Consider the following 24,134-nt stretch of genomic DNA (forward strand, 5'->3'; position numbering starts at 1 on the left):
GCAACAGAGAAATTCTGTATCTGAACCACCGGGTGTGTGTCGTGTATTACAATGATCTTCAATATAAACTATAGGCAACCTATTTAGACTTGTAAATATAAGCAGCCTAGTACTAGATTAAAATCAATTTATAACATAAATCCAGATTGCTACAGCTCACTACAGGTTAAAAATTATACAGAAACACTATATTGGGTGATAATAATAATAGTATAGTAATAGTAATAACTGCAATAGCAATAGTAATAACTGGGTGAATGTTGTAGTTGTCCATTCTTGAGTCAAATTGATGCCAAAAAACACAAGGTACTTAGATAATCATGTCACAACGTACTTTATGCAAGGTATACATGTGCATTGTGTGTGTATGTGTAACCAACCCCCCCCCCCGAACAAATCTTGAAAAAAAGAGATTTATAACTAGCCTAGCTTTAGGGAGATTTAAGTAAATCATAAGCCCCCCCCCATGCCATTTTTATTGTGACTAATGATGATGTATGAATGCTTGTTTTGTTTTTGGTTCTTTGTTAATGTTCTTGATATTGTTTTGTGGACTATGAGAGCTGTAATGCTTTGTGAATTTTATAATATGACTTTTCTTGTGGCTGTGCTGTTTAGCCTAAAACTTGTTTTGTTAAAAGTGTATTTTAAAAGGTGGTTGTTTTACTTTACTGATGATTTGTTTATTATTTTATATTATTTTTATTGTGCTTGTGATTTTCTACTGTGTTATTATTTATGGTACAATAAGCCGCTTTGTGACTAATGTGAGTGAGTGTCCCATATCTTCCTGCTGAAATCCTGCAACTTTTTATAACACCAATGTTCTGGTTTATTCTTTGTCCTGCTTTCATTATACAGTAGTGCCCCTACAAATGGCAATGGTTTAACTAGCAAGTAGCGATATTTTTCATGTAAGTTTATGTAAATCTTATTACAGTGGTGCCCCGCAAGACGAATGCCTCGCAAGACGAAAAACTCGCTAGACGAAAGGGTTTTCCGTTTTTTGAGTCATTCCGCAAGACGAATTTCCCTATGGGCTTGCTTCGCAATACGAAACGTCTTGCGAGTTCTTGCAAGTTTGTTTCCTTTTTCTTAAAGCCGCTAAGCCATTAATAGCCACTAAGCCGCTAAGCCGTTAATAGCCGCTAAGCCGCTAAGCGCCGCTAATAGCCGTGCTTCGCAAGACGAAAAAACCGCAAGACAAAGAGACTCGCGGAACGGATTAATTTCGTCTTGCGAGGCACCACTGTACCTAGTTTAGATTTTGTTACCTCACTCTGTGCTAAGGACTAATGCAATGACAGCTATTCTCTTCAAAAATGCAATAACACTGGGGAGGCAGCTCAAAACAACAAATAAAGAAGAATGATGTGTCAACAATCCAGTATACATTGACTATTAATACACTATTATGTGTCAAATATTGAAGAATGCATCAGCAATACAAAGAACAAAAAATTGCAATATCCCCTGAAAGTAGAAAATGGAATACCTCAACTGACTATGAAATAGCTAATTGCACCAGGTGGTTTAGCCTCAGCTACTTAGAACAGATAAGAAAGATGAGGACACATGAGGGCTTTTATATTGCAAGCTGCCATGTGATCTTTGGATGAAAGACAGTTTAGGAAGCTAATAAATAATTAAAATGAACATACAAAACGAAATAAAGCCCCACCTATTGATTTCTATATGAAAAACTAACTAAAGACTGAAAAAGGCAGGTACACCTGCAGTATAAAAGGCTGTATTGAAATGTCACTTAACGGTAAAGAACTACAGAGTGTACCATGCATGTAACTGCAGAGAACAAATCTTACCTCTTCACCATTAGCCATCTCAGAATGAAAATTGTTTCCACTGTTGCCTGTAAAAGGCACAGCAGGTTTCTCACTGCCAAGAATATCGTCTACCATCTGAACACTGGGTGTCAGGAAGGCAAACTCATTCTTCCTGGTCTCAGAAGACAGACACAGCTGGTAGGAATAGGGCAAAGTCCCATCTTCAAAGTTGGGTGGGAAGATGGCACCATTCTTGGAATGGGGAACAGGACCAAAGCACTGTAGGAACCTGGGATGCCCTGATTGACGGAACTTCATTGTAACAGCCAGAATCACAGTCAAGAGGAACAAGAAGGAGATCACAGCTAAGGCCAGCACCAAGTAGAACTGCAGGTCAGACTGATACTCCAAGCTGCTGGGTTGGCTCTTCATTTCCGGAAGGGCCTCCTGAAAGTTCTCAGCAAACACCAGGTTCAGAGTCATGGTGGCCGAGAGAGACGGCTGCCCGTTATCCTTCACCATAATGACCAGTCTCTGTTTCACAGCGTCTCTCTCCACAAAGGCCCTGGCGGTCCTGATCTCTCCAGTATGAGAACCAACCGTGAAGAGTGCCGGCTCAGTGGCCTGAGTCAGATGGTAGGAGAGCCAGGCGTTGTGTCCAGAATCTGCATCCACGGCCACCACCTTGGTGACAAGATAATCTGCCTCGGCCGAACGAGGCACCATCTCAAACAAGGCTGAGCCCTTGGCTTCTTGTGAGGGGGACAGGATACGAGGGCTGTTATCATTCCTGTCAAGAACAAACACTCTGACGGTCACATTGCTGCTGAGAGGGGGAGAACCCCCATCTTGGGCCTTCACTTGCAGATGGAACTCTCTGAATTGTTCATAGTCAAAGGATCTCTGGGCATAGATGGTGCCGGTCTCTGAATTAATGGAGATATAGGAGGAGATGGGAAGCTCCTCGATGTTGCTGTTGAGGATGGAGTATGTGATCCGTGAGTTCTGGTCCACATCGGGATCAGAGGCTTTGATGGTGAAAATGGAGGCACCTGAAGGATTGTTTTCTGGCACGTAGATGCTGTAGGTTGATCTCTGAAATGTAGGCGCATTATCATTAATATCAGAAATCTGTAGTGAGATTGTTTTGTGTGTGGAAAGAGGTGGAGTTCCTCTGTCAGTGGCTGTGATTGTAATATTATATGCGGGAGCTATTTCTCTGTCCAAAGGACTGTCGGTCTGGAGCTTGAAGAAATTGTTAGATGAGGGAAGAACTTTGAAGTGTAAATCATCATTTAAGTAGCAAGTAACCTTCCCATTATCTCCACTATCTCTGTCATTCACATTGATCAGTGCAATGATTGTTCCTGGCAGAGAATCTTCAGGAACAGGACTGAACATGGAGGCTAATGTCACATCTGGGGCATTATCATTCTCATCATGAACCCTTATTTCAATATTAGAATATGTCACCAATCCACCTCCATCTTTTGCAGCAACTGTCATAGTATATTCATCATCGTCCTCAAAATCCAGTTGCTCCAGAAGAGTGATTCTACCACTGATGGGATCCAGCCTGAATTTCTGTTCAGCAGTTGCCGGTATGTTGCTAAAATGATACCTGATTTGGGCATTTGTACCTTCATCCTCATCAGAGGCTGCAACCTGGAGCACAAGTGACCCAAGAGGAACATTTTCAGATAAGCTGACCTTGTACACCTCTTGAGTGAAAACAGGTGGGTTGTCATTGGCATCTGTGACATTAATCTGTATCTGGGCCGTCCCCGTTTTTCTGGGTTCCCCCCCATCCATAGCGGTAAGAACCAAGTGAAGGGTCTGTTCACGTTCTCGATCAAGAGGTTTCTGTAGCACCAGTTCTGCATATTTATTTCCATCTTTCCTTTCTCTAACTTCCAAAGAGAAATACTGATTGGAGCTCAGCTGGTAATCCTGGAGAGAGTTCACCCCAATGTCAGGATCTTCCGCTTTCCCAAGGAGAAAGCGGGCCCCAGGCAAGGTTTGTTCTCCTGTCTCCAAGTTGATGTTGCCATTGAGGAATTGGGGTGCATTATCATTAACATCCTGTATTTCCACTAGTACATGAAAAATATTCAAAGGGTTTTCCACCACAACTTCAAAATTAACAAAGCAAAGTGGATTTTTGCCACATATCCCCTCCCTATCAATCCTGTCATTTACATAGAGATTTCCATTCTCTGCATTGATACTGAAATGCTGCATTTTAGCCACAGACACAGTGTGCAGATTGCGATGTTTTAGTTCTTTGGTGCTCAGTCCCAGGTCCTTGGCGAGGTTCCCCACAACGGAACCCTTTGCCATCTCCTCAGGGGTTGAATAATGAATCTGCTCTGATGCAGCCCAACAGGTCAAAGACAATAGAGAGAGAAGCAGTACTTGCCTTGTGAGTGCCCTGCCATTCCCTTGGTGCCTTCTCTCCATCTGGCTGGTTCTCTCAAAAACAGGCTGCTTCCTTTTCTCAGTTTCCTATGCTCAAGCTCTTACAGTGATGAAGGAAACAACATGAGGTATCACTGAGGAAGAATAAACTGCCTTATTCTTATATTTGTGCAAAGCAAAAGAGATTTTTCCTTCTCTGCAAGAGTTCCGTCACTGTGCTCTTCAGTTGGCCTGATCTGAATAGCAGTGATGGGAGTTACTGCAATCTAGGAAGCATCAATGGATCTCTATCCTCTCTCTGGCTCTCATACTGGCCAACACTGACACTTAGAGGACCACTCAAGGAACTGCATTTTGTTCTATGAAAATAGACAGAGGTGAATAAATGCAGATGTTTCTCCAGCACATACTGTACCTTCCCTTCTGCTCACTGAGTGGAGCATTTGAGAAAGCTTTTCCTTGGTGTTCTTTCTTAGTGTACAGCTACCCTCATTTATGTTCGTGGCTTTTCAGTACTGTGAAAATTGGGTTCATATCTGATACTGCACTTACATGAAGGGTATGCACATCTTCAACATTATTATTAATATATAAATATCCAGTTATATAGTAAAACAAGAGCTGTAAGTCTACTGTATTTTTTTCTTAAATAGAATTAATATAAACACCCTACTGAAATTATTCTCTTTTTTATCTCTCCTAAGTTGTTGGATGCCTATCAACATTTATGGAACACAGCACAAGTTCTTCTCAGTGTTGGGTAGGAATTCCAAGAGTAACTTACTATTCCAATAGTTCTCTCTCTGTCTGTTGAAGATAAGATAAGAAGCAACACTTGCAGCTTCTGTCTAGACAGCACTAGGTAATAAAAGTGTGTTCGTCTGTATTGGTTCTACATTAGACTCTGCCACTGCCTCCTACCTGCTGGTGCCATACAAATGTCCTTGCTTAGTGGTTGCTCCCCTGTGATCAAAGCAGGAAGACAGCACAAGTGCAGGACCAATGGCTGTAGCTGCTCTACCAGCAGTAAAAACAGGTAAAGGACCCCTGGATAGTTAAGTTCAGTCAAAGGCGACTATGGGGTGGCAGCGCTCATCTCTCATTAGGCCGAGGGAGCCGGCATTTGTCCACAGACAGCTTTCCAGGTCATGTGGCCAGCATGACTAAACCGCTTTTGGCACAACGGAACACCTTGACGGAAGCTAGGCATGATCCAACAGGATAAAATGTTTGTTGGAACTTTACACATGATTTCATATTATGATAATAGCATCATGAAGTTTGGGAACTGAGAACAATGAAGAGACAAGAGGTGTTAGAAGAAATTTATTGTGTCTAATGGAAAGAGTATATGATAGAGGTTTTATTAGAAAATAACTAAAGTAATTTACTTTCAGTTTGTACGCATTAAAGGTAATAGCTCCTCTTATTGCTCCATAGAACAGCCTACAGGACCATAAACCCAATCTGCAGATGTGTATGCTATTCAAATATTTTTGCCTGCCATATATCCCCTTGAAACTGGAACCCCATTGAACAGAATTGACATTTCCAACCAGAGTGCTGCCTAATTTTCAACATGCTTCTAGTTTTTCATCTGCTAGTCTATCACAGAGAAGCATTGCACACAATTCTATTCATAAAAACATAAGAAAAGCCCTGCTGGATCAGGCCAGAGCTCTATTGAGTCCAACATCCTTTCTCCCACTGTGGCCAAGCAGATGCCCCTCAAAAGCTCTGCCCTTGGTCCACAGTCAAAGGTGTCTGGTACTAGACATAATATAGCCAACATGACAATCATTTTTTTCTAATCCCCCTTTAAAACCACCCAAGTAGGTGACCATCAATGCATCTTATTTGCTGTACTATAAATTTGACCAAAATGTGGGAGGCAGTGGAAGACAGGAGTGCCTGGCGTGCTCTGGTCCATGGGGTCACGACGAGCCAGACACAACTAAACAACTAAACAACAACAACTAAAATGTGACGAAGCCACAGCAGTGTCATATACCATCAAAAAACAAACTTATACAAGTGTTCCTTAAGATTCACACTAATTGTTTGCTGCCATAGCCATTTTCAATGATCTGTTGTTGCAATTAGTTGTCAACAAGGAATTCCATAGTTTAACTATGCATTTAAGTTGATCATAACAGGGCAAATAAACTGTGCTTTTTGTGAGTGAAAAAGTACACATCCTTATTTTTAATTGATGAGGGATGTATAAATAACTACATATATTTATGGTGATATGCTAATACCCCACAGGAAGATTGAACACTCAAGCTGTATGCATGCTTACATTTCCTTTAATTCCAGAGATGAAGACTCACTCTGACATTATTGTTTGCCTCAGAATTTATGCTGCGTCTACCATTGCAACTTAAAAGCAATGTGTAGGGAAAAAAATTCACAATGAGGACAATGGCTGCTAACACTGTAATATCATTTGCCTGACCTCTTTATATAGTAAAATGAAATAAAAATATTAGTTTTATTCCTTTAAGGTAAGGCTGTTTCTGAAAGCAAAGCTTACCTGCTCACCAACCTCCTCTTTGGCACTGGCATCCCCACAGTTGCCATCCACAAGAACCACCTGAGAGCTATCATTGCATAGCAAGTTTTCTGCCACCTGGATATGGGGTTTTGGGAAAGAGATCTGCTCTTTCCTCAACTCTGACGATAGACAGAGTTGGTAGGAATAAGGTAAAGTTCCTTCTTCATAGTTTGGTGGAAATATGACCTGCGCCTTAGAAAAAGCATTAGGTTCAAAGCATTGGAATAATTTGGGATTTCCTGATTGTCGAAGTTTCATGACAATGACCAGTATCACCGTCAGGAGGAATAAAAATGAGATCAATGCCAAAGCCAGCACCAAGTAAAACTGGAGGTCAGAATGATGCTCTGTGTCACTGGATTGCCTAGTCATTTCTGGAAGTGCCTCTTGGAAGTTCTCAGCAACCACGAGGTTGAGGACCACTGTAGCTGAGAGTGGAGCCTTCCCATTGTCCTTCACCAAGATGACCAGCTTCTGTTTCACAGCATCTTTCTCCAGAAGGGCTCGTGATGTCCTGATCTCTCCCGTGTGGGTCCCAATGGTGAAGAGGGCTGGCTCCGTGGCCTGCAGCACTTGGTAGGAGAGCCAGGCATTGTGCCCAGAGTCCGCATCCACAGCCACCACTTTGGTCACTAGGTAGCCTGGCTCTGCCGAGTGAGGAACCATCTCAAACAAGGCAGAGCCCTCAACACCCGGGACAGGATACAGAACGCGGGGGCTGTTATCGTTCTGATCCAAAATGTACACCCACACGGTGGCGTTGTTGCTGAGAGAGGGAGAGCCGCCATCTTGGGCCTTCACTTGGATATGAAACTCCCGGAATTGCTCATAGTCAAAGGAGCGCTGTGCATAGATAGTTCCCGTCTCAGAGTTGATGGAGACGTAAGAGGAGAGAGGCAGCTCCTCCATGTTGCTGTTGAGGATGGAGTAAGTGATACGTGAGTTGCGGTCCAGATCCGGGTCCGAGGCTTTGAGGGCAAAAATAGAGGCACCTGAGGGATTGTTTTCTGGCACAAAGACACTGTAGGTTGATTTTTCAAAGGCAGGGGGGTTGTCATTGATATCTGAAATCTGCAGGGAGATAGTTTTGTTGGAGGAGAGAGGGGGGCTACCTTTGTCAGTGGCCGTGATTGTGATGTTGTATTCTGAGGCTTTTTCTCTGTCCAATGGACTGTCTGTGTGGATTTTGTAGTTGTTCTTAGATATTGATGCTATTTTAAATGGTACATTACTTTGTAGATGGCATGTAATTTTTCCATTTTCTCCAGAATCTCTATCCTTTACATTGATGAGAGCAATTATTGTTCCAGAAACAGAGTTTTCTGATACTGGGGTGGATAAGGAGGCCACGATGATCTCTGGAGCATTGTCATTCTCATCTATAATCTTGATATCAACATTACAGTGAGCCACTAATCCTCCTCCATCTCTTGCTTCAACTGTCATAGTGTATTTTTCTGTTTCCTCAAAGTCAAGGGTCTCCTTAATTGTAATTGTTCCACTTTGTGGATCTAGTCTAAATTTCTCATAGACTTTTTCTGGGACTTTACTGAATGTGTAACTGATCTGACTATTTGAACCTTCATCCCTATCAGAGGCTTTTACTTGGAGTATGGAGGACCCCACAGGGGAATTTTCCCTCAGGCTAATTGTATAAACCTCTTGAGTGAAGACTGGTGGGTTGTCATTGGCATCTGTGACATTAATCCATATCTGAGCAGTCCCAGTTTTTCTGGGTTCACCCCCATCCAGGGCCGTAAGGATCAACTGAAGGGAGCGCTCACTTTCCCGATCCAAAGGTTTCTGCAGCACCAATGCTGCATATTTATGGCCGTCCAGACTATGCTTAATTTCTAATATAAATAACTGATTTAGGCTTAACTGGTAATTCTGGAGAGAATTAATCCCAATATCAGGATCTTCAGCTTTCCCAAGGGGAAATCTAGCACCTGGCAATGTGGATTCAATTATTTCAAGTCTAATATTGGCTTCTAAGAAGTGTGGGGCATTATCATTAATGTCTTGGATTGCTACACTTACATGGAAAACATTCAATGGTTTTTCCACCACAGCTTCAAAATCAATAATGCAGTGTGTGCTCTCTCTACACATCCCCTCACGATCTATCCTCTCATTCACATACAGGTTTCCATTTTCAGCATTGATAGTGAAATATGGCTTTTTACCTTCAGAAAGGATATGCAGGTTTCTGCTCTTCAGTTCTCTGGCATTCAGTCCTAGATCCTTGGCAAGATTTCCCACCAAAGACCCCTTTGCCATCTCCTCAGGAATGGAATAGTGAACCTCTTCCAAAACTGCTCCACAGAACAAAGATGAAAATATCAGAAGTGTTATATACCTTCCTGATGTTTGAAAGCCCTTTCCATGGAGGATTCCTCTTCTCTTCATTTTCCTCTTCTCTTTGATGAGCACAGGATCTCAGATTTCCACCAAGACAGGAGATTTTTTTGCCCAGTAAAAAAAGAACTGGATCCTTTGGTTTAATTTGTATATGCTGCAGTATTTTCTTTTTTCCCAGCTGAAACCTTTGTTCCAGCGTCTGCTGGTTTTCCCGATGTGCAGTTTGGGACGAAGAGATCTCTCTGCAGAAAGCATCAGTGGAACTTCAGCTGCCCTTGGATTGCCGCCTTGTCCAACAGTGACACTGTGAGTCTGAAACCGAGAACTGCAATCTTTTCCCAATGATTTTTCTTCCCTAATTCATGACATAGTAGTATTTTTATGTAATGACTCAGACCATATTCTCATACAGGTTATTTGAATATGCCTGTTGGAAAGTGTTATCTGTTCACCATTACAATAGGTTAAAAGGAATCAGCTTCAAATTAATATTTACAGCAAAGAAAAAGCGGTAATGAATTTATAGCCCTATTTCCAATATTTCTTTAGGAAAAATCAGAATAGCAGACTGCAGTATGAGAATGCTATCGTTGATTATAATAAAACACTTTTAAACAAATTAGAAAAATATTGTATTAGGTATTTACAGGCATCTTAGACTGTGTGTGGAAAGCCTAAAGCCGTGTCTGAAAATTGTGTTTATCTTTACATAATTTCACTGAAAATAGTGCCACATCTCAAGTCCTATTTTGTCACCTTATGCCCACATGATTTCTGGTCTGTTTGTGTAGCTTTCTCCTTCAACAGTTGTACTGTGTCAGTATTTACCTTTGCCATTTTCCCCACCTGCCCATTTGTCCAGTTACGATAGACACTTTGCTGATTTCATTTAGTTTGTGGTGTGTGCTTTTGACCTTACACAACACCCCAGCTACTTCACAATATCACGGATATGGTTCATCCTCTCTACATATGCAAACAATATGGAGACCCATATTTTGCCGGGGGATGGGATAGGACAACCAGAATTCTACTCAGAAATCTCTACAGTCCTTTCAGTATTTTAGGAAGTTACATGTGGTCTCCAGCTGTCAATGCAACTTCATTTAATCAAGGAACAAAACTGCATACATAAGCCCTGGGTGTTATATGCTGGACCTCAAATGTTCTGTTGTTTTTTTTTATTAAACAATTTTTATATTCATACAAACAAAACATACATAAACAAACAGAAGACAAAAAACAAAACAAGAAACAAGTACCATTTCATATCCTAATTTCTTAAACCTTTCTTCTTCGACTTCCTCATGCCTCCCGTTTCTGTATTCCAAATTCTAATCAATTGTTCAGCAAATCTTCCCTTATTTTACTATAAATTTAAGCTAATCATCCTCATTCTCCTTGTCTTAACCATTACTAATAGTAACCATTTACTTTAGTCCAACATCATTCTAACTGTCATTAATTTTGTAATATTTCTTTAAATAGTCCTTAAACTTTTTCCATTCTTCTTCCGCCGCTTCTTTTCCCTGGTTTCGGATTCTGCTCGTCATTTCTGCCAAGCCCATGTAGTCTATCACTTTCATCTGCCATTCTTCCAGTGTGGGTAAATCTTGCGTCTTCCAGTACTTCGCAATGAGTATTCTAGCTGCTGTTGTGGCATACATAAAGAAAGTTTTATCTGTCTTTAACACCCCCTGGCCGACAATACCCAAGAGAAAGGCCTCTGGTTTCTTGGGGAAAGTATATTTAAATACCTTTTTCAGTTCATTATAGATCATTTCCCAGAATGCCTTAATCTTCGGGCACGTCCACCAGAGGTGAAAAAATGTACCTTCCTTTTCCTTACATTTCCAACATTTATTGTCAGGCAAGTGGTAAATCTTTGCAAGCTTGACTGGGGTTATGTACCACCTATAAATCATTTTCATTATATTTTCTCTTAAGGCATTACATGCCGTAAATTTCATCCCGGTGGTCCACAACTTTTCCCAGTCAGCGAACAAAATATTATGACCAATGTCCTGAGCCCATTTAATCATAGTTGATTTAACCGTTTCATCTTGTGTATTCCATTTCAGCAGCAAGTTATACATTTTTGACAAATTCTTAGTACTGGATTCTAACAGTTCAGTCTCTAATTTTGATTTTTCCACCTGGAAGCCAATTTTACTGTCCAATTTAAACACTTCATTTATTTGATGATAGTGTAACCAATCTCTCACCTTCCCTTTTAATTTTTCAAAACTCTGCAATCTCAGTTTGTCCCCTTCCTTTTCCAGAATTTCCCAATATCTTGGCCATTTCGACTCCATATTTAACTTTTTAACTGCCTTAGCTTCCATTGGCGACAACCACCTTGGAGTTTTATTTTCCAGCAAGTCTTTATATCTGACCCAGACATTTAATAGTGCTTTTCTGACAATATGATTTTTAAAACTTTTGTGCGCTTTAACCTTGTCATACCACAAATATGCATGCCACCCAAAAATATTGTTAAAACCTTCCAAATCCAAAATGTCTGTGTTTTCAAGAAGCAGCCAATCTTTTAGCCAGCAGAAAGCTGCCGCTTCATAGTACAATTTAAAGTCTGGCAGGGCAAACCCCCCTCTTTCCTTTGAATCCGTTAATATCTTAAATTTTATTCTGGGCTTCTTGCCCTGCCAGACAAATTTAGATATGTCTTTCTGCCACTTCTTGAAACAGTCCATTTGTAATGCTTGGAACAAAAACAACATTCTTGGCAATACATTCATTTTTATAACTGCAATTCGACCTAACAAGGAAAGCTTCAAGTTTGACCAAATCTCCAGATCTTTTTTCACTTCTGTCCAAGTTTTTTCATAATTGTCTTTAAATAAATTCACGTTCTTAGCTGTCATGTTTACACCCAGATATTTCACTTTTTTAACCACAGTCAACCCCGTCTCATTCTGAAACCTTTCTTTTTCAATCTGTGTTAAATTTTTCTCCAATACCTTAGTCTTTAACTTATTCAATTTAAATCCTGCCATTTGACCAAACTCTTGAATTATTTCCAAAACTCTTTTCGTACTAGCTTCTGGCTCCTGTAAAGTAAGTACTAGGTCATCTGCAAATGCTCTCAATTTATATTGTTTAGCTCCGACCTGAACCCCTTTGACCAACTGGTCCTTCCTAATCATATTAAGCAAAACCTCCAGGACCGATATAAAAAGTAATGGGGAGATAGGGCACCCCTGACGTGTCCCTTTTTCAATCTTGAACTCTTCTGTTACCACATTATTTACAATTAATTTTGCTTTCTGTTCAGAGTATATTGCACCTATACCATTTTCAAACCCTTGGCCTACCCCCATCCCCCGGAGGTTCTTCAACATGAAACTCCAAGATATATTGTCAAAGGCTTTCTCGGCGTCCACAAATATCAAAACAGCCTTAGTGTTTATATTCACTTCCAGCTTCTCCAGAATGTCAATTATATTCCTTACATTATCCGACAAATGCCTTTTCGGGAGAAAGCCCGCTTGGTCCCCATGAATCTCCTCCATCAAAACTCTTTTCAGTCTCTTTGCTAAAACATCAGCAAAGATTTTGTAATCCACATTTAGTAACGAGATGGGTCGGTAGTTCTTAAGTTGGGTCTTTTCAGTCTCTGTCTTTGGTATAAGTGTAATGTAGGCCTCCCTCCACGTGTCTGGTGCCCTTCTCCCCTCAATGATTTCATTGCAGACTTCCTTCAAAGGTTGTATAAGCCCTTCCTTCAAAACTTTGTAATATTTGGAAGTCATGCGGCCAGAATGACTAAACAGCTTTTGGCACAACGGAACACGTTGACGGAAGCTAGGCATGATCCAACAGGATAAAATGTTTGTTGGCACTTTACACATGATTTCATATTATGATAATAGCATCATGAAGTTTGGGAACTGAGAACAGTGGAGAGACAAGAGGTGTTCGAAGAAATCAGTTGTGTCTAATTGAAAGAGTATATGATAGAAGTCTTATTAGAAAATAACTAAAGTAATTTACTTTCAGTTTCTACGCATTAAAGGTAATAGCTCCTCTTATTGCTCCATAGAACAGCCTACAAGACCATAAACCCAATCTGGAGATGTGTATCCTCTTCAAATATTTTTGCCTGGCATATATCCCCTTGAAACTGGAACCCCATTGAACAGAATTGACACTTCCAAGTGATCACAACTAGAGTGCTGCCTAATTTTCAACATGCTTCTAGTTTTTCATCTGCTAGTCTATCACACAGAAACATTGCACACAATTCTATTTCATAAAAACATAAGAAGAGCCCTGCTGGATCAGGCCATCGCTCTATTGAGTCCAGCATCCTTTCTCCCACTGTGGCCAACCAGATGCCCCTCAAAAGCTCTTCCCTTGGTCCACATTCAGAGGTGTCTGGTACTAGACATAATATAGCCAATGTGACCATGATTTTTTCTAATCCCCCTTTAAAACCACCCAAGTAGGTGACCATCGTTGCACCTTGTGATAGTGATTTCCATTGTTTGTTTGTTTAAATAAGTAAATTATTTAGAAATGGTTTATATAAAAACAAAATGGCTAGGCATACAATTATCATTAAATTCCTATTATGAAATCAAATAAAGCATATAGCCTTCATAAAGATCCAAATAAAGTATGTGGGTCTGCGTTATCTTGAACTTCATTGCACCAATAAATTATGAAAAAACACACAGAAAGTTATCAGACTGCCTCCCCTCCCTGACTCTTAGTTGTACCATTGATAAAATATTCCATGCTGTAGTAATCCATTCCCCTAAAGCTGGTGTTCTTAGCCCCTGCTAAGACAAATAGTTGCTCTGGCCACAGACAGTAACTGTTCTGTGTCTACCATTGCAATTTAAAAGCTACTTGTAGGAAAAGTTCTTCACTATCAGAACAACTGCTGCTAATACTGTAATTTGATTTTGCTGACACCCTTATATAGTAAAACAAAATAAAAAAATGAGTTTTATTCCTTTAAGGTAAGGCTGTTTCTGAAAGCAAAGCTTACCTGCTCACCAACCTCCTCTTTGGCACTGGCATCCCCACAGTTGCCATCCACAAGAACCACCTGAGAGCTATCATTGCATAGCAAGTTTTCTGCCACCTGGATATGGGGTTTTGGGAAAGAGATCTGCTCTTTCCTCATCTCCGACGATAGGCAGAGTTGGTAGGAATAAGGTAAAGTTCCTTCTTCATAGTTTGGTGGAAATATGACCTGCGCCTTAGAAAAAGCATTAGGTTCAAAGCATTGGAATAATTTGGGATTTCCTGATTGTCGAAGTTTCATGACAATGACCAGTATCACCGTCAGGAGGAATAAAAATGAGATCAATGCCAAAGCCAGCACCAAGTAAAACTGGAGGTCAGAATGATGCTCTGTGTCACTGGACTGCCTAGTCATTTCTGGAAGTGCCTCTTGGAAGTTCTCGGCAACCACGAGGTTGAGGACCACAGTAGCTGAGAGCGGAGCCTTCCCATTGTCCTTCACCAAGATGACCAGCTTCTGTTTCACAGCATCTTTCTCCAGAAGGGCTCGTGATGTCCTGATCTCTCCCGTGTGGGTCCCAATGGTGAAAAGGGCCAGCTCCGTGGCCTGCAGCACTTGGTAGGAGAGCCAGGCATTGTGCCCAGAGTCAGCGTCCACAGCCACTACTTTGGTCACTAGGTAGCCTGGCTCTGCCGAGTGAGGAACCATCTCAAACAAGGCAGAGCCCTCGGCGCCTAGAACAGGATACAGAACGCGAGGGCTGTTATCGTTCTGATCCAAAATGTACACCCACACGGTGGCGTTGTTGCTGAGAGAGGGAGAGCCGCCATCTTGGGCTTTCACTTGGATCTGAAACTCCCTGAATTGCTCATAGTCAAAGGAGCGCTGTGCATAGATAGTTCCCGTCTCAGAGTTGATGGAGACGTAAGAGGAGAGAGGCAGCTCCTCCATGTTGCTGTTGAGGATGGAGTAAGTGATACGTGAGTTGCGGTCTAGATCTGGGTCCGAGGCTTTGATGGCAAAAATGGAGGCACCTGAGGGATTGTTTTCAGGCACAAAGACACTGTAGGTTGATTTTTCAAAGGCAGGGGGGTTGTCATTGATATCTGAAATCTGCAGGGAGATAGTTTTGTTGGAGGAGAGAGGGGAGCCACCTTTGTCAGTAGCTGTGATTGTGATGTTGTATCCTGAGGCTTTTTCTCTGTCCAAAGGACTGTCTGTAAGGATTTTGTAGTAGTTCTTAGATGTTGACACTATTTTAAATGGTACATTACTTTGTAAGTGGCAGGTGATCTTTCCATTTTCTCCTGAATCCCTATCCTTTACGTTGATGAGAGCTATTACTGTCCCAGAAACAGAATCTTCGGGAATAGGAGAAGATAAGGAGGCCAGAATGATCTCTGGAGCATTGTCATTCTCATCCATAATCTTGATATCAACATTACAGTGAGCCACTAATCCTCCTCCATCTCTTGCTTCAACTGCCATAGTGTACTTCTCTGTTTCCTCAAAATCAAGAGCTTTCTTAATTGTAATTGTTCCACTTTGTGGATCTAGTCTAAATTTCTCATAGACTTTTTCTGGGACTTTACTGAATGTGTAACTGATCTGACTATTTGAACCTTCATCCCTATCAGAGGCTTTTACTTGGAGTATGGAGGACCCCACAGGGGAATTTTCCCTCAGGCTAACTGTATAAACCTGTTGAGTGAAGACTGGTGGGTTGTCATTGGCATCTGTGATGTTAATCCATATCTGGGCAGTCCCAGTTTTTTTGGGTTCACCTCCATCAAGAGCTGTAAGGATCAACTGAAGCGAGTGCTCACTTTCCCGATCCAAAGGTTTTTGCAGGACCAACTCTGCATTTTTATGGCCATCTAGACTGTGTTTAATTTCTAATACAAAGAACTGATTTAGGTTTAACTGGTAGTTTTGGAGAGAATTAATCCCAATATCAGGATCTTCAGCTTTCCCAAGGAGAAATCTAGCACCTGGCAATGTGGATTCAATTATTTCCAGTCTAATATTGGCTTCTAAGAATTGTGGTGCATTATCATTAATGTCCTGAATTGCTACACTTACATGGAAAACATTCAATGGCTTTTCCACCACAGCTTCAAAATCAATAATGCAGTGTGTGCTCTCTCTACACATCCCCTCACGATCTATCCTCTCATTCACATACAGGTTTCCATTTTCAGCATTGATAGTGAAATATGGCTTTTTACCTTCAGAAATGATATGCAGGTTTCTGTTCTTCAGTTCTCTGGCATTCAGTCCTAGATCCTTGGCAAGATTTCCCACCAAAGACCCCTTTGCCATCTCCTCAGGGATGGAATAGTGAACCTCTTCCAAAACTGCTCCACAGAACAAAGATGAAAATATCAGAAGTGTTATATACCTTCCTGGTGTTTGAAAGCACTCTCCATGAAGGATTCCTCTCATATTCATTTTCCTCTTCTCTTTGATGAGCACAGGATTTCAGATTTCCACCAAGACAGGAGATTTTTTTTTGCCCAGTAAAAAAAAGAACTGGATCCTTTGGCTTAATTTGTATATGCTGCAGTGTTTTCTTTTTTCTTTCTCAGCTGAAACGTCTGTTCCAGCGTCTGCTGGTATTCCCGATGTGCAGTTTGGGACAAAGAGATCTCTCTGCAGAAAGCATCAGTGGAACTTCAGCTGCCCTTGGATTGCCGCCTTGTCCAACAGTGACACTGTGAGTCTGAAGCAGAGAATTGCAATCTTTCCCAGTGATTTTTCTTCCCTAATTCATGACATTACATAGTCATTTTTAGGTAATGACTCTGTATTCTCATACAGGTTGTTTGAAAAAGCCTATTAGAAAGTGTTATCTGTTCACAATTCAAATAGGTTAAAAGAAATCAGCTTCAAATGAATATTTACAGCAAAGAAAAAGCAGTAATGAATTTATAGCACTATTTCCATCCCCTAATCTTAATTAAAGCAAATCAATGTATTTATACACTGCTTCTTTAGAAAACAAAATCAGAATAGCAGGCTGCAGTATGAGAATGAATTTATTTTTTTATAATAAAAGACTTTTAAACAAATTAGAAAAATATTGTATTAGGTATTTACAGGCATCTTAGACTGTGTGTGGAAAGCCTAAGGACGTGTCTGAAAATTGTGTTTATCTTTACATAATTTCACTGAAAATAGTGCCACATCTCAAGTCCTCTTTTGTCACCTTATGCCCACACGATTTCTGGTCTGTTTGTGTAGCTTTCTCCTTCAACAGTTGTACTGTGTCAGTATTTACTTTTGCCATGTTCCCCACCTGCCCATTTGTCCAGTTACGATAGACACTTTGCTGATTTCATTTACTTTGCGGTGTGTGCTTTTGACCTTACACAACACCCCAGCTACTTCACAATATCACAGTTATGTGTCATCCCCTCTACATATGCACACAATATGAAGACCCCTATTTTGCCGGCAGGGAGTGGGGGTGGGACAGGAGAACCAGAAAGCTACTCAGAAATCACTACGGTCCTTTCAGTATTTTAGGAAGATGCATATCGTCTCCAGCTGTTAATGCAACTTCATTTAATCAAGGAACAAAACTGCATAAATAAGCCCTGGGTGTTATATGCTGAACCTCAAACGTTCTGAGCTTTCCCCTCCATTTTTAAACTTCTTTTTCTATGTTCACGTGGTAGCTGAGCACACTGCAATTATCAGTCATGGTCCTGTCCCCTAATTCCTTCCAGCAGCTAGCAACAACCCTGGCAAGAACATTCCTCCATCCTCACATCTGCCCTACTGGCCATGAGCCCAGCAAGGAGTTGGAGGGGGTGGTTCATTGCAGGCTTAAGTAACTCAAGTACCTGCTAAGACATCCCACAATGCTATGGTCAGAAATACAGTTATCCATTGATTCATGCATTCATGTCATGTAAGCAGCATAGCTAACATGTTGGTAGAGCAAACAAAACTGTGAACCAGGAATTCCATGGTATGAATTTTGCCTCTGACAGGAACTCACTTACTGTATTTTTTGCTGTATAGGATACACTTTTTCCCCTCCAAAAATGAAGGGGAAATGTGTGTGCGTCCTATGGAGTGAATGCAGGCTTTCGCTGAAGCCTGGAGAGCGAGAGGGGTCGGTGCGCACTGACCCCTCTCGCTCTCCAGGCTTCAGGAAGCTATCCGCAAGCCTTCGGAGCACGACAGGAGTTCCCGCTGGGCTCCCAAGGCTTGCAGATAGCAGCCTGCAGCCCGAATTATGGTATATAAGAATTATAAGATAATGTGTCAAATCCAGACTTCATCATACTTAGAGTAGCCCCACTTAAATAAATTTGACTTAAATTAGTCTTGCTTGACTAACTTGGTCCAAGGACAGCTAATTCTGAATCTGACCCATTATATGCAATGCCCTTTGAAACTTAAAAATATTATATACACGGTAAGTATCATTATTATTGTCTATATCATGAGGCAGAAATACATAACGCAGGCAGTGCAATCTGGCCGGTAGCATTACTGAAAAAACTGACATGGAAATTGAAGACAGCAAGAGGCCAGGGGAAATATGATAACTTTTATGCAGTCTTGGATGACTTTATAGATTATACAAACAATGAGGCATGTGGCAGAACGGTGCCCTGGTCTACAGCACAGTTTGGTGTGCATGAAGCACATATTTTATTTTATTTTTCCTCCTTCCTTCTTGCCTTTGTATAATCCCTGCAGACCAGCACTGCTGCTGATACAATATATATTTGTACTTGTGGACAACAGTCAAAGAGATGGAGGTTATTACGTACCATTTTGTTTCTGTCAAGATTGAAATGATTTTAGAATATACACTTTAGCAAAGCTCTGTGGAGTATTTGAAGATAACTCTCTGGCTGTATGTAGTTGTTTTATTTTTGTTTTAAATAAATTTTAAAAGTAAGTAAATGCACAATGCATGTATTTAACAAACTATCCCACATTATATGTCCGCCTGTCTGTCTTTCAGACAGTTGTTTAGAAAGAGCTTTAATGCACTCATGCAGGAACACACATGCCTATTAATTTGATTTTATGGAGAAGGAAATAAAGCATAATTTACAGACACCTCTCAAAAGTGTATGTCTTTAAAATCTATTGCTTTAAAAAATTGCTAGTAATACTAATAACAGTGATAGTATTTTCTGCTATATAGCAAGGTCCCCTCCTTTGATTCTACAGCCAAAATTGCTGCACAGTAGACCCCCAAAGCCAAGTACTGTGCAAAAACAAAGTTCTTTCCCTCACTTTATTTAATTTAATGAAAGTAGTTGAAGGTCAACTCCTCAAAATGCTAGTTGTTCAAATGACAACAAGATAAGTTCTACCAGACGGTTTCAAGGGCATGGGTCGAAGCTGCAATGTGTAGCTTCCCCATGGAGTGAAAAGGACGCATCCTGATTCATGAAAGCCAAATGATGTAAGAGCCAAACTATTCATTTATATGATGAAGAACCAAAAGGCAGTCACATTAGCTGGATAAAAAGCACTGTGACAATGTCACTAATGGCAAAGAATGATGGATAATGGCATTTAATTTCAGAAAACAAACCTTACCTGTTCTCCATTATCTACTGCAGAATCAAAATTGTTTCCTACATTGCCTGTAAAAGGCACATCAGATTTCTCACCGCTAAGAATATTGTCTGCCATCTGAACATTGGGTGTCAGGAAGGCAAACTCATTCTTCCTGGTCTCAGAAGACAGACACAGCTGGTAGGAATAGGGCAAAGTTCCATCTTCAAAGTTGGGTGGGAAGATGGCACCATTCTTGGAATGGGGAACAGGACCAAAGCACTGTAGGAACCTGGGATGCCCTGATTGACGGAGCTTCATTGTAACGGCCAGAATGACAGTCAAGAGGAACAAGAAGGAGATCACAGCTAAGGCCAGCACCAAGTAGAACTGCAGGTCAGACTGATACTCTGAGCTGCTGGGTTGGCTCTTCATTTCCGGAAGGGCCTCCTGAAAGTTCTCAGCAAACACCAGGTTCAGAGTCATGGTGGCCGAGAGAGACGGCTGCCCGTTATCCTTCACCATAATGACCAGTCTCTGTTTCACAGCGTCTCTCTCCACAAAGGCCCTGGCGGTCCTGATCTCTCCAGTATGAGAACCAACCGTGAAGAGTGCCGGCTCAGTGGCCTGAGTCAGATGGTAGGAGAGCCAGGCGTTGTGTCCAGAATCTGCATCCACGGCCACCACCTTGGTGACAAGATAATCTGCCTCGGCCGAACGAGGCACCATCTCAAACAAGGCTGAGCCCTTGGCTTCTTGTGAGGGGGACAGGATACGAGGGCTGTTATCATTCCTGTCAAGAACAAACACCCTGACGCTCACATTGCTGCTGAGAGGGGGAGAACCCCCATCTTGGGCCTTCACTTGCACCCGAAACTCTCTGAATTGTTCATAGTCAAAGGATCTCTGGGCATAGATGGTTCCGGTCTCAGAATTAATGGAGATATAGGAGGAGATGGGAAGCTCCTCAATGTTGCTGTTGAGGATGGAGTATGTGATCCGTGAGTTCTGGTCCATGTCGGAATCAGAGGCTTTGATGGTGAAAATGGAGGCACCTGAAGGATTGTTTTCTGGCACGTAGATGCTGTAGGTTGATCTCTGAAATGTAGGGGCATTATCATTGATATCTGAGATCTGTAGTGAGATTGTTTTGTGTGTGGAAAGAGGTGGAGTTCCTCTATCAGTGGCTGTGATTGTAATATTATATGCAGGAACTCTTTCTCTGTCCAGGAGACTGTCTGTCTGGAGCTTGAAGTAATTGTTAGATGAGGGAAGAATTTTGAAGGGTAAATCATCCTGTAAATAGCAGGTGACCTTTCCATTATCTCCACTATCTCTGTCATTTACATTGATCAGAGCAATAACAGTTCCTGGCAGAGAATCTTCAGGAACAGGACTGAACATGGAGGCTAAGGTCACCTCTGGGGCATTATCATTCTCATCAAGCACAGTTATTTCAATGTTGGATTGTGCCACCAATCCACCACCATCTTTGGCTTCTACTGCCATGGTATATTCTTTAGTTTCCTCAAAGTTGAGCAGTCCTGTAAGAGTGACTATGCCATTAGTTGGATCCAAACTGAATTTCTTGTGGCTGTTTGCTGGTATGTTGCTGAATTGATACCTTATCTGAGCATAAGAGCTTTCATCTTTATCTGAGGCTACAACCTGGAGCACAAGTGAACCAACAGGAATATTTTCAGGTAAATTGACTTTGTACACCTCCTGAGTGAAAACAGGTGGGTTGTCATTGGCATCTGTGACATTAATCCGTATCTGGACAGTCCCAGTTTTTCTTGGTTCGCCGCCATCCAAGGCTGTAAGGATCAAGTGAATAGTCTGTTCACTTTCTCGATCCATAACTTTACTTAGCACTAATTCTGCATATTTATTTCCATCTTTTCTCTCCCTTACTTCCAAGGTGAAGTACTGGTTGGAGCTCAGCTGGTAATTCTGGAGAGAGTTCAACCCAATATCAGGATCTTCTGCTTTCCCAAGGAGAAATCTGGTTCCTAGAACAGTTGATTCTATGATCTCCAAGTTGATTATATCACCAAGGAAGTGTGGTGCATTATCATTAATATCCTGTATAACTATTGTTATATGGAAAACATTTAAAGGATTTTCCATCACCACTTCAAAATTAATAAGGCAGAGTGGAGTTGTGCCACATATTTCCTCCCTATCAATTCTGTCATTCACATAAAGGTTTCCATTGTCTGCACTTATACTGAAATACTGCATTTTGTTCACAGAGGCAGCATGCAGATTGCGCCTTCCTAGATCTCTGGCATTCAGTCCCAAATCCTTGGCAATATTCCCCACAATCGAACCCTTTGCCATCTCCTCAGGGATAGAATAGCGAATCTGCTCTGAGGCAGCCCAGCAGGAGAAAGGCAAAAGTAAGAGAAGCAGTACTTGCCTTCTGAGTGTTCTGCCATCCTCTTCCTGCCTTCTGTCCATCCAGATCACTGAGAAATTTTCTGCCTCCTTTTCTGCAGCTTGTAGTGACCAGATCAGTTTCCCAATAGCACAGAGGAAATCTCTCTAAGTAAATATAAACTGCCTTCCTTCTTAGATTGGGAGGATTGGAAGCCTTTTCCTTTTTTTCGGCCAGACTGCAACGCCTTTGTGTTTTTCTCTTTGCCCAGTCTGTACAGAACTGATGAAACACTCACTTTGTAGGAGAAGCATAACTAGATCTCCATCCTTTTTTCTGTTACCACACTGGCCAACAGTGACACTCTGAGGCTCAGAGAGAGAATTGCAAATGTTGTTTTGTTATGAAAATAAAAAGCAGAAATACTACCAGTATGATCATATCTTTGTGTTCCAGTAAAAAGGAAAACTGAAAGAGTCAGATATTTGAGAATGCCCTCCTTTGGTTCTTTTGGAATTAATACTTCATTGCTTTTTAGACTCACTTTTTAGATTTTTTCATGCTGGCCAGTAACTTTTAATGCCTTGGAACTGCTACTGTGACTATGAAGAGAACTTTCAAACTCCATGGTCAGGCAATACCTTCATTATTGCCAACAAAAATGCCACAAATTCTAGCTCCTGAAATTGTCGTATCAGAAATTTCCAGAGATGCAGTATTTTTACAATTCCGTTTGCAGAAGTATTTACATTTTCTTAAACAGAAGCCCATACTTTATTGGACACTTCTGCCTGACCAGAGATCTCTCTGTGTAACCTTTTTGGGAAAAATGAATAGCGTTAAAGCTGGAACTAGATGTTCTTTCAAAGGATGTGTGGCTGGCATCAAACACAGCAGTTCTGTGACTCTCCCTCTCACCAAAAGAACTCAAAGTAAAACAAAAGGTGTAACATGATGCCATTGCTTTCAAAGCTTCACCACCCATGCATGTGGCAGCCAATGAAGTGAGGAAAATTGCAACAAGATTCACTAGATGTTACAGATTAGAGAAAAGGAGAAGATGTGGGGTTGCTGCTTTTGGCATTGGCATAGTATCCTTCTGCACGGGACTGTCTCAGATGGGCATTGAGGGCAAGGCAGGTTCTAATGCTAGTGGGACAAGCAGCCAATAAACCCAACCACCCACATATGTACTTCTCTTACTTTGTGACTTTACCAAATACTTATGTCAATGACATTGTCTGCATATCATACATACAGGCTGCATTTTCTCCTGGCTTTGCCACCTTAGCATTATGGAGGATCATGAGCAATCCAGACATCCTAAAAACTATGCTGCTGTACAGTTCTAAGATGAGACACCAGAGAAGACCACATTTTCCATCAAGTGGCTCTTCTCGGTCTCATGGAGAGATCGTTCCCAGCTATGTTCCTGGAGATCCTTTAACTGGAGAGGGTAAGAATTGAATCTGGGACCTTCTGAGTACAACAAACTATAGAATTCCACCACTCAGCTATAGAATTCCAAATGTGGGGGAGTAGAGATTATTATTGGTCATCTGTTTATCCCACTTTTCCTCCAAGAAGTTCAGGGCAACTTAGAGGTATGTGAGTGTGGGATCATTCCATTTTATCTTCTCAACAACCCTGGAGAAAGGCCAGGCTGAGAGAGATGTGACCAACGCTGCCCAGTGAGCTTCTTTTTGGATGAGTAATTATTAGAACTCAAGATTCCATGGTTCAACATTCTGTCCATTGCACCACAGGCTTCAAATATAGAACCTCTCAAAGCTGCCATACCTAAGCATTGCCACAATACACTTATTACTAATATGTCTACTTATGTGAAACATATTCTGTTCATACTTGAGATACTTTTTCTAGATATTTCTCATTCTTTGCTTTCTCCTAAACTGGTAAAAACATAAGCTGAAATCACTATGCATAGACTGCTGGTTAAAGATAATATACTCTGTCACATAAAGCCAAATTCCTATAACTAAATATTTAATATTATGGAGAATCAAAGACTGCAATGAAATTGGTTTACAAACAGATGACAGTAGGTCCCGGTCCACATGTGCATATTTATCATTTGATGACTGCAGC

General features: G+C 41.2%; 3 protein-coding genes across 24 annotated transcripts in view; all 3 read right to left on the bottom strand.

The window, feature by feature from the left end:
• The window catches only part of LOC128418020 (protocadherin gamma-A4-like), a 299,406-nt gene that overhangs the window by 104,063 nt on the left and 171,209 nt on the right, over positions 1-24,134 (bottom strand). The window contains exon 1 of one of the 22 annotated variants that reach the window (XM_053397372.1): positions 19,688-22,336. The exons of 20 other annotated variants lie outside the window; for them this stretch is intronic. In XM_053397372.1, the coding sequence (XP_053253347.1) occupies positions 19,688-22,108 (2,421 nt within the window). In that variant the 5' untranslated portion in view covers positions 22,109-22,336. Of the gene's footprint in view, positions 1-1,823; positions 4,512-19,687; positions 22,337-24,134 lie in introns of those variants that run through there. One more of the 22 variants, XM_053397376.1, reaches the window with a different exon arrangement.
• On the bottom strand, positions 6,682-10,257 carry LOC128418027 (protocadherin gamma-B5-like). The gene has a single exon (XM_053397411.1). The coding sequence runs from the start codon at positions 9,166-9,168 to the stop codon at positions 6,697-6,699; it is 2,472 nt and encodes an 823-aa protein (XP_053253386.1). The 5' UTR covers positions 9,169-10,257; the 3' UTR covers positions 6,682-6,696.
• LOC128418028 (protocadherin gamma-B1-like) lies at positions 13,994-16,857 on the bottom strand. Its single transcript, XM_053397412.1, has one exon. The coding sequence runs from the start codon at positions 16,562-16,564 to the stop codon at positions 14,093-14,095; it is 2,472 nt and encodes an 823-aa protein (XP_053253387.1). The 5' UTR covers positions 16,565-16,857; the 3' UTR covers positions 13,994-14,092.

Source organism: Podarcis raffonei, chromosome 7 (assembly GCF_027172205.1).
Source record: "Podarcis raffonei isolate rPodRaf1 chromosome 7, rPodRaf1.pri, whole genome shotgun sequence".
Lineage (NCBI taxonomy): Eukaryota > Metazoa > Chordata > Lepidosauria > Squamata > Lacertidae > Podarcis > Podarcis raffonei.